The 11,079-nt window shown below is 45.5% G+C and overlaps 1 protein-coding gene across 1 annotated transcript; it reads right to left on the bottom strand.

Moving 5' to 3' along the window:
* Positions 1-7,985: 7,985 nt before the first annotated feature.
* On the bottom strand, positions 7,986-10,466 carry RPLP1 (ribosomal protein lateral stalk subunit P1). Its single transcript, XM_027570642.1, has 4 exons — positions 10,245-10,466; positions 9,480-9,554; positions 8,341-8,458; positions 7,986-8,105 (listed from the first exon to the last, which is right to left on the bottom strand). The coding sequence occupies exons 1-4, from the start codon at positions 10,314-10,316 to the stop codon at positions 8,026-8,028; spliced, it is 345 nt and encodes a 114-aa protein (XP_027426443.1). The 5' UTR covers positions 10,317-10,466; the 3' UTR covers positions 7,986-8,025.
* Between the last annotated feature and the right edge of the window lie 613 nt (positions 10,467-11,079).

Below are 11,079 nucleotides of genomic sequence, written 5' to 3'. Positions count from 1 at the left end.
AAATCTTTGACCCATAAACTTGTTAGTCTCAAAAACCCAAGTGCAACCACTGACTTAAAATAATCTCAAATAGCTTTTCACCAAAAAGAACCCCTCAAATATTCCACTTTTCATTTAATTTATGGATTCCTTGCCTCTTTCTTGAAAGAATATGAGAGCGTAGATCAAAGTATAAATATGCAGCGAAATCGTTAAAAAAGGCACACACAAAAATTTTTTTTAATTAGCACCAGGTAAACAAGGAGGAAACATTACCCATCTTGGGTCAATTTAACTGCTGAGAATAGGCATCCAGGCTGGTACTGTTTCTCAGTAGCTGAGACTGAGGGGCAAGCGTGGTAAGTCACAGAGCTCTTGTTATGATAAAAGAGGCATGGCTACCAATTCCTCAGAGGATACGAAATTTCTCTTGGCCCTAAATTTTAAAAGAATTTTCACATGAGACCTTGTAACAACAAAACAGCCTCCACAAGTTTTATGGCAAAAGCAGAAGTGGTTTTCATGTGGCTGTTTCTTCCAACAACCTTGGAGGAAAGTCAAGGGCACACCAGATAGCACAGCAGCTCAGCAACGTGCTTCTTTGTTTTTCGACAAGAAATGAACTTGAGCATGTTAAGAGGAAAAGTCAAATGTTCTAAGTAAATTACACAGGAGGCATGACCATATTAAATAAAGTGCACTTGGTTTCCTCTTGGCGGAGTCACTGGTGGGCATACAAACAAGCCTCTCCTTCCTGAGGTGGAGACTCACTTGCTCACTCCTGGGCCAACAGCCCACCACCCCAGCCTGCTGGACTCACACACCCCACCCAGCCCAGGTGTGCTCTGGTAAGAAAAGGCCAACTTATCTAAGTAGCCAGTCGGATGATTGGCCACTGTGGGGCAGCACTGAGCCAGCATCTGGAAAACAAACTTCCAAAAAATTCCCTTTGTAAGCAGAGCCATCCAGCATATATGCAATTCTACCGATCCACTAAATCCATTAAGCCTGAAAATCCCATATCTGGTTATTTCCACAAATATTTAAGGGTGGAAAAATAAAATAGCCCCTCCAATAGTAGAAATGTTTTCTGTGATTCTCTTTTTAACTTTTTAAGTGTCGATTCATCATACAAAACAGCAAAGAAATACCAACATTTTTTGAACAGGAACTGTGCTGAGTGTCTTACATGTACCATATCATGTAATTCTACAAAAATTCGATGAGGTAGGTTTCATCATTATCCTTATCATGTAAGTGAGGAAACTGAGGCACCCAGGGTTTAGACGACTAGTCTAAAGTCACACAGCCGTATTCAGTGGCAGAGTGGGATTTGAGTTAATCCAGGTAGTGTGACAGAGAGCATTTAACCTACCTCCTTAAAGACCTGTGGTATCTTAGAGCTGCAAGAGGCATCTAGTCCACACTCCTCCCAGAAGCGGACATTGTATTCCCCGTCCCAGCCTCAGGCTAATGGCCAGCAAAGTTTTCCCTTACTTTTCTTATTTTGAGCTAAAACTGTCTCCCAATTGGTCAGAGTTGTTCCCTCCAGAGCTACATAAAATAAATTCAGTTTTCCTTCCTTTTTTTTTTTTAGGTTGGTTGGTTGATTTATTTATTTATTTATTTATTTATTTATTTATTTATTTATTTATTTATTTATTTATTTGACACAGAGAGAGAGCACAAGCAGGAGGAGTGGCAGGCAGAGAGGGAAGGAGAAGCACACTCCCCACTGAGCAGGGAGCCCAATGCAGGGCTCGATCCCAGGGACCTGAGCTGAAGGCAGATGCTTAACCGACTGAGACACCCAGGTGCCCCAAGTTCAGTTTTTCTTCTATATTGAAGCCCCTTCACTTTTTAAAAAAATTAACGATAGTGTTAACTGTTGCTCCCCAACCACCCCCTCTCAAAAAAACCAGCCCTGTGGCAGAAACAGGTCATTATTCCTAATTTACAAATGTGCCCCATCCCATTCCTGCTGGTTAACAGCAAGTGCTAGAATCTCCTGACGCAGAGGTGTAACAATAGATTAGTTGCTTTAATTGGCTAACCAGTGCCAGAGACGACAATGCCATTACCAAACCAGACTTAAAGGCCATTAAAAATAATACGTGGTTGTGGTTTTTAAAAATCCAAGCAATATGGAATGGATAAGCTGAAATGGAAAAATCTCACTCCCATCCTCCCCAATCCTTCTCCTCAGAGGTAATCTTTTACCTTTTACTTTATTTGTGTTTTTCTTTAACCCTTCCAGAATTTCTTTTACACATACAAACACATGCATGTGAATCTTTCAGGGTCATATTACGTATACTGGTCTTCAACTTGCTTGTTTCATTTAACACGGTATTCTAGATATCATTCAATAGCAGCACTCCTGTTAATAGCCACATGAAAGCTTCCTCTCATGCAATTTTCTTCTCTCTTACAAATACGCTTCATTGAAATTGTACATGCATTTTTGGATGGATTTCTACAAGTGAAATTCCTGGATGAAAGAATACTTTTAATTCTGAGAGATGGAACCCAATCACACTCCTTAAAAAGTGGTAGTAATTTACACTCCAACCAACAGTCCCTTTTCCAAGTGTGGTCAACGCGGTTTATTATCCAACTGTTAAACCTTCCTTCAATATTTGAAGACAGTTATTAATTCAGCCATTCTTTCAGACCGTGTTTATTACGCACCTTTTCTTGTCAGGCACCGCGTGAGCAGCTGGGTTTGCCCTAAACCAGGAGTTCCCAACGCTAACCATCAGACTCTTGCGGAGGGTGGGTGAAAACGCAGATTCCCCGTCCCCCTTCGCCCGCCCCCCAGGTTTCGGTTCCTCGGCCTGTGATGTGTGCAGGGGCCCAGGAAACTGGGTAGTTGTTGCTGTTTGTTCCATTTGGGTGTTTTGTTTTGTTTAACAACTTCCCAGGTGACTCAGCTGGATGATGAGCAGCCAAAAGCAGAGCAAATCTCACTTCTTTCTCTGGGTGAAAACGCTTTCTGGAAATGAAGGTGCTGGGAAGAGTCAGTACCCACTTCCCTAAAGGGAACTAGTTGGGGTGATATTAACTAGTAATGTCCAGCCGCCCGTTCCGTCGAAAACCAGCCCTGGGACATTATTCCCAGTTTACAAATATGCCCCATTCCTGCTGGTTAGCGAAAGTTCCGGAATCTCCCGGCAGAGGGGTTTCACAACGGACTAGTCGTTTTAGTTCACCAACCAACGCCCGAGCCCGGGAAGCCTACACTAAACCAGACTTAAAAAGCTGGTTCTTGCGGGACCATGTTAATGAGCATGCGCAAAAGGCTCCGCGGACCCGCGCGCGTCCCTAACGGACAATGGGCCTCGGTGCAATTGAGAAGTTCGGCTTCCCTCGGCCACACTCGGCTTTTAGCCCCGCCTCTCGTCCCGCCCCCCCAGCACGGACGTTGATTGGCGAACAGCGGCCTATAAAAGCTCGAGGGCGGGCGCACGATTCTCAGGCACCTGTGCGGGTTGAAGAATTCTGCTCTGGTACGTGAAGCCGAGGCGCGCAGAGGACCCTTCATCCCTCGGCCTGCCCTCCGTCCCCAAGCTCGTGCACCTTCTCCGTCATCCTAGACGACGTGGACGTGACAGGGAAGGTGACAGGTCGCTGTGTCCGGAAGGCAGTTTGCGGGCTCCGGGGCGCCACACCTTTGCTTCTGCTGCCTCACCGGCTCGAGAATTCCCGGTTCGGCACTGAAGCCTGGCTCGGGCCTCACCTGGGGAAATTTCCGGACGCCCCTGCTTTCCGTTCACGGAGCCGGGTCCCGCGGGTTCCCACCTCGGGGCCTGACCGCCCACACCTGTACCTGGCAACCTGGAAGGTGCGTACTAAGTGGGGAATGAATGAATGAATGAAGCTTGCGGTGGGGGGGCGGGCCTGGTTTTGTGCCCCTGTACGGCCTGCTACAATGGTAAGAGCATTCGCTGGTCCAGAGACTTGGGTTCCAGTTCTGGCTGTCCCATTCACTGCTGCTGAGCAAGGTCCTCCTCCGCTCTGGGCCCCGAATTCCTCACGTGAAAAGGAGAGGTTTGGACAATGCGATGAATGCATACTGAACACCAACAATGAGCCAGACATTGTGATAAGTATTGGGGATACAGGTGAGCACCACAGGCCCAATCCCCAAGCATACTGTATGGAGGAGAAAGATACTGAACAAACTCTCACAAACGCCTCGTTACACATCTACTCTAAGCACCAGTAAGACAGGGAACTTTCAGCAGAGAATTTAATACAGCCTGGGGTGGGCTTCTGAAGGCTTGAAGGAATAGAATTAACTGGGGTAGGTGGTCAGTGGCCTGGCGAGAGTGGGGAAAAGCAAGTGCGAAGAAATGGAAGGTGAACACGCACATTTTTTTTTCACTGTAATTGGATGTCCTAATAACCCTCAAAGTATACAAGCCAGAGGAGTGGAAGATTTGGTGAGTTAAATGGAATAGAAGTTGAAGGTTTCTTTGGAAGCCCCTAACTATTTGAGCAATCCTGTGAAAATACGCAATGGCCCCTGACTCTGTGTCCTGATATAAGTGTTCTGGAAGATTGTTGAATCAGACCTAACAGCTCCGGTTCATGATGCAGGCTGTGTGGCCCCTCCGATCTGACTCTAAGGGGCATCTCCTGGCTGCTTCAGAAGAACTAAAATTACCAACGCTCTCTTGAAAGTGGCCCATGTCTACCTCGAGCTGAATTATCCAGGCTTCTTTGCAAAGATAAGATGGAGAAGAGGCTTGTACGGTGACAGAAAAAAATCAAAGGCTCACCACCGTACCTTACAAAAGTGCACATGTGGAGGGGACGCTGAGTCATGGTAGAATTACTGGAGACAACAGAGGTGGCAGGCCCAGCTTTGCCTTCCATTAGCTGTGCGAACCTGGCAGGCACTCAGACTCTCTCAGCACCAGTCTGATGTGTGACCAGGGCGAATTCCGTGCTCTTGACATGGTCAAGTTCAGAATGGGAAAACCGTGAAAGTTAATTCTAAATTACAAAGCACAATGCGACTAAGCCCATAGACACCTGGCTCACGTTGTTCCCTCAGAATTTTATTGTATACGCTCCTTCAAATTATGGGGAGAAAGGATTCGACATCTTTTATTTGAATTTGTAGCAATATACCAAGTTGTTTTGTTGCATAAATATTTTGAATTCTTTCATTTTAATTAGAGTGCTTCTCTTTTCCAAAAGGTGGTTTTAGAATTTCATGTGTGGTTCTCTCATCATTTTTAGAAGAAGAAAAAAAAAAGAGTAAAACTGTTGACAGGAGCTTTGGATTTTTTTTATCCCATTGTGTAACACATTCAGTGACAATATGGATTTTATAAAAAATTGTTGTTCTTAGATGGTTTGTCAGCAAGTCTGTTCCTAAAATTCTCCCCTACACCTAATCCTGGCTTCTTGCTGATGCAAGATTATAAAAGGGGTGAGTGAGCCAGCCACGGACCTGGGTATGCTTTCAGTGTGGCTGCCACAGGAGAGAGTCGAACAGAATCTTAGGAACAATGGAACTTATTAAAGTAGAGTATGTTTGGTGAACAATCAGTAGCGCAAAACCAGTCATGAGAAACCAAACCTGCTGCCTGATTACAAAGGACTGGCAGGGAGAGGTCTGAAGAGCACAAGGCTTAGGCTTACTGGACCTAGGGATTCTGAGAACTGTGTTCTTACGCAGAAGGGAAATGGCATCTGCATACCAGCAAGCACTGATGGGCAAGTTCATTCCCCAATATAAACTAGATATTCCCATTTTGCAAAGAAGAAATTAAGGGTCAGGAGAACTAAAAGGGGAGTGGAACTGGGCAGACTTTTTAATTCAGTATCAAATGAATAAAAGGTTAGCATTTCTACATGTGTAAGTGGGTCTCCTACTTTATCAGATCATTCTTTGGAAAGGTTTTAGCTCTATTTAGATTTTTTTTACTACGTTAAAAGATTTCTTTTCAACAGCTGGGCCCACCCATGAGGCCATGTTAACACTTGCGTCTTGCTATAGTGAACATTTGTCACTGTATAGTTTGGGTAACTGAACTTGGTATTTGTATCCCAATTTACCACTTAATTTTCAGCTGTTCTAGATGCTGTTTTCCTTTATCTTCTTGTTAAGTGTTCTCTTTAATCCGTTCAAAACATTTCCTTGGCTAAGTCAAGTGTCCATATTCCCTCCTCACACTTAAGTGCTCACCAACTGCAAGGAATTCCTGTTACCTCAGAACTCTCTCAAACCCAGTGAGGCAGGCCCTATCGTTATAGATGAGTAAACTGATGCAGGAGGGGAGAAAGGAGCAGGGGCATGGGGAAAGATGCTAGGAGCAGGCTTAGCAGAGCCTGGTCTGAATCCTTCTACCCATTTACTAGCCTTTACCTCATGTTAACCTCTGAGCTCCCACTGACCCATCTGTGACATGGGGTTCTAACCATGGGATTGTTGTGCAGAATGACAGGACATGCTAGAGATCGGCACAGCATTGGCTGTTAGCTGATGGATGAAGATAAGGGGGAAAAAACACTTAAATGTGGGTGTAGATCAATCTTTAGGTAAGCTCTTCACCCGTCAGGCTTGAACTCATGACCCCAAGATCAGAGTTGCATGCTCTACCAAACCAGCTAAGCGCCTCAGAATCGCTTTATGACCCGTTCCTCATGTGCACAAAGGATTCATCTCTAATACATGAGAACTCCAAAATTTGAATGACAGTAACATCTATGTACTACTATTCATTGCACTTCCTCAAGGTCTTAAATTGATCATCCCTTACTTTTCTTGTCTAATCCATCTTTTTTTTGAGCTTTAGGAAAAGGGTAGTGTGCTGTATGCAGTTTACCAGGACTTGTTCTTTATCTAACCTTACTTTTAAGAATTCCTCTATATCCAGAGCTCATTTTCAGGGCTGATAATTTAGGATCATGTTTTCTGATTGATGGAACTTTGAGGTTTTTGCTATCTTTTAAGTACTGCTTTAAACATTCCCAAAAATGCAGCAACATCCATAATGTAGTTTCTCTTGGGTAATGCATAGAAACATAATTGCTAGGTTGTGTTCAATTCTGTAAGGTACACCAACCATTAACCCATGTGGTTCTAAAACTTAACACTAATGGTCTTATACACTGGACAGCTGGGGCTATGAATCCTGCTTTTCACCAACTCCTGATCTCCTCTATTAAATGGAGACAGGAAAGGGCAAGAAGTCCAGATGCCTGGCAACTAACAGATGTTCTTAAGACAAAGTAATCATATTTTATAAATCCAAATCTTAGGGTCCCCTGGCATTTTGAAGTGAACCAGTCTCCACACCAGTGCTCAGCCACCCCCCTTCCCCAAACCCTACTTCGTTAGTGTCAAATACAAGTTTGAATTTTGGTTTTAGCCTTTGTGTAAATAAGGACCCAAACCTGATTTTTGAGAGTGAGCAAGAGATCAGAGGGAGAGGGAGAAGACTTGCCGCTGAGCAGGGAGCCCGATGTGGGGCTCAATCCTAGGACCCTAAGACCATGACCTGAGCCCAAGGCAGATGCTTAACTAAGCCACCCAGGTGCCCCATCAAACCTGAATTTACACCACTCCTTCAGGATTGCTGCATTATAAGCCCAGGGATATAGCAGTCTTCTACCTCTGATGGCTCAGCACAGCTCAAAAATTTGTAGCCAGGATTCTACTTGGGATTTTTAAGAGGCCTTGATTATACCACCACCGCTGCCTTATTCCTGTCAAGGGGACAAACCCTGTCGTCGTGAACTCACACAGGTGACCCCGACAAGGCATTTGCTCTGATCCTTCTCCCGCCTCTCCATGCGGTTCTAGATGCAATTATTAGGTACATTCTTGGTACAGCATGTGGCTGGTGTACTATTTCTCACCATGAGATGGTGGCAGGGGGAAAAAACTCAGCTGGTGTCATACAAGAAAAGGCTGAAAACCAGTGTTGCAGAAGGGAGATCATCCATACATAGCACATCCCCAAACAAATGGCAAAATCAACAGCAACCAAGAGTTCAGCTTTTTATTGAGCAGCTTATAGAAGAGGTTTAGTCAAAAAGACCAAAGCCCATGTCATCATCAGACTCCTCAGATTCTTCCTTCTTTGCTTCCACTTTCTTCTCCTCAGCTAAAAAACAGAAAGAGTCAATCACACACCTGCTCAATATTTTAAACTCCAAAGAGCTCCAGGCCCTTCAACTTACATGGTCAAAAATACCCTACCTTCCTTCCAACTATGTCCCTGATTTTAGGATTTCTACACATCATCTTCTCTTAGCAAATGAAGTATTATAGGCAATATTGCTCTTCATCTCCACTCCTCCCTCCAATACCAAAAAAAGAAAAAAAAAAAAAAGGTCTACCTGGGGCAGCAGTGGTGGAAGGAGCAGGACCTCCGGCTGGCGCAGTGCCAGCTGCTGGGGCAGGGCCACCAGCTCCTACATTGCAGATGAGGCTCCCAATGTTGACGTTGGCCAGGGCCTGCAACACACGTGCATACACAGATCACTCAGTTCTGGCCTTTTGTTATGGTACCCTTCCCCCTTTTGAACTGACAGCAAGCAATTCCCAACACTGTATTGTTCTTCTTCCCTGGAGTCTGCCAGTGACATTTTGTCTTCTGCTTGGATTAGACATAGATAGGGCCACACAGCTACATTAAAAATTAATCACACACACACACACACAAAACTACTCAAGCTTTAATCTCACAAGTGTATTGCCATACTTAAGTTTAACAAGACAGAATAACTAACTGAATTCCTTCCTTTTATAGATGAGAAAACTGGCCCACAAAAGCTGGCTTAAGTTGTTGGCAAACAACTCAAGCTTCCTTAAACACTCAAACCAGGATTCTTGCCACAGTTCCAAATTTCTTAACAGTGAATTCAATTTTTCAGACTGCTAAGTCCAGGGACTTTATTAAAGGCACAATGTTTTCAATCATTCAAAAGTCTCTGGACACAACCTGAAGGGATGAAGCTAATAGCCACTTGCCAAAGATTAAGTAACATATACAATAGAAAAGGGAGCCAATGCCAAGTTCCTTGGGTAGGAATCTTGTCTTCATTAGTCTTTTTAGATATCCCAACAAATAGTAAACGGTCAATGAAAGGACACTACACCCAATTTCCATGAAATCAGAAAGAAGGATCTCCTTGGAACGGCATGGGTGGTGGTATCCCCTGGGTGACCCTTTTAATAAGGAAGTCATCTGGTGCATATGTCATATATACATATACATACATGTACACATACGTGTGTGTCTGTCATGGTTTCAGAACAGAAGAGAAACCAGATTGAAATCAAGAAGGAAAAGACAAGATAAACTTTAATTAGGTTCTAAATGTGGAGCTATAAGGAAATAGCACTTAAACTTAAAAAAGGTCCAGTGGAATATGGCACCTTCCAGTCTTTTTCGTGTTACATGAGCACCTGATTTAATAAATCAGTAATGACCCCAAATTTGCTTCTCCAAATCACTTTGCTGCCACCAACTTACCTTTGCAAACAAGCCAGGCCAGAAAGGTTCAACATTCACACCCGCTGCTTTAATGAGGGCATTAATCTTATCCTCCTAAAAAAGATGAAACAGCAATCCATCAGAGCAAAGTGTAGTTTTCGTAAACGTCTCCAAAATACTGCAACTGAAAGTAAATCACTCAAAACGTGTGTACAAAACCATGTTTAACCACTTCAAATATTCTATCTGTATTTCATGTATGCTTATTTAAAACGACCATTTCTTACTCTTACGATTGCCACGAGTAAATGAAATGCACCCGGCTCCTGTGTGCCAGGCACCTTGCAAGGCGGCGAGCCCATCGCTGCCATTTCGCAGGCTGGGACTTGCCCAAGTCACGCCGCTATTTTAAGTTACGAGTCAGGGCGGGAGGTGGAGCGAGCTAACGTGCTCTCCACATCACGCAGCCTGGCCCAACAAGGCCTACCAAGTGGACCACAGGAATTCCAGGCCATCACACCAAACACGGATAGTGACCTACGTGAGGGTGAGGATGCCCACACGCCGCGGAAATTTTGCTAAAGCAAGCTCCTAAAGCCGGAGCGCGAAGCCCAAGTTTACTCCACTCCCCCAGGAAGCTGCAGCACGTGGCCGAGGCCCCCCGCCGCCCCGCACGTGGGTCCGCCCCGCCGCGAATGTCGATGGCCGCGGCTCCGGCCGGAAGGGCCTGGCAGGGAGACACGGCAGAGGAGAAAAACGGCCGCCCGCAGGCCGACCCCGCCGCCGGCCCGGGCCCGCACTCACCGTGACCGTCACCTCATCGTCGTGCAGGATGAGGGCCGAGTAGATGCAGGCGAGCTCCGAGACGGAGGCCATAGTGCGGGCGAGTGCTGAGCGGACGCTGCCGGGCGCGGTGCTAGTCGCCGGATGAAGTGAGGGCCTCACCCCAACGCGGCCTTAGCTTCCTCGGAAGAACCGAGCACCTTTGCGGCAACTGAGGAAAGGAGGTCCCGCGCTTGCGCGCAGCCTCTTATAGTGGTCACGCGGACCAATCGGTGCCCGCGCCTGGCGGAAGAGGCGGAGCGAGAACCGCCCGCGCCGACTACCGTTGGCGCCTGCGCATAAAGTGCGACTAGCTCGTTCGTTCAAAAAGTTGGTGGGTTCCTCCAACTGCGGGTTCTTTGGGTTAGGCTAAAACTCAGGACTGGCGAACAGTAAAAATATTTTTAGGAAAAAGTTATCTAAGTAAATGGCTTTCACCCCCATCTACTGTAGCCCGTGTGACACTATATGGACATTTAATGACGCCGCCAGCCTCCCCTAGCTTGCTGTGACCACCTGGAGCGCAGGAGCTAAAATTCAGCCTGGAGGCCTCTGGTGCTTAGCGCAGCGTCTCGGATGAATTAAGTGATGTAAGAGGAAATGAGAAGCTTGCAGCGTGACGATAGCAATACCATTGGAACGCCTACTGTGTCCCAGGCACTGAGCCACACTCTACAAGGATTCATTTAATCTTAATACAGCATAAGAAGTAAGTACTATTATAAGTATAAAAGACCTATTGGGAATGTAGGGGAACTTTCCATATCAACTTCATTTTTTGTAACTAAGGCACTCTGTGTTTGGGTGGAAGTGTCTT

The sequence above is a fragment of the Zalophus californianus genome, chromosome 6 (assembly GCF_009762305.2).
Source record: "Zalophus californianus isolate mZalCal1 chromosome 6, mZalCal1.pri.v2, whole genome shotgun sequence".
Taxonomy (NCBI): domain Eukaryota; kingdom Metazoa; phylum Chordata; class Mammalia; order Carnivora; family Otariidae; genus Zalophus; species Zalophus californianus.
The sequence above is the reverse complement of the archived record's forward strand: the minus strand, read 5'-3'. Positions and strand labels throughout refer to the sequence as shown.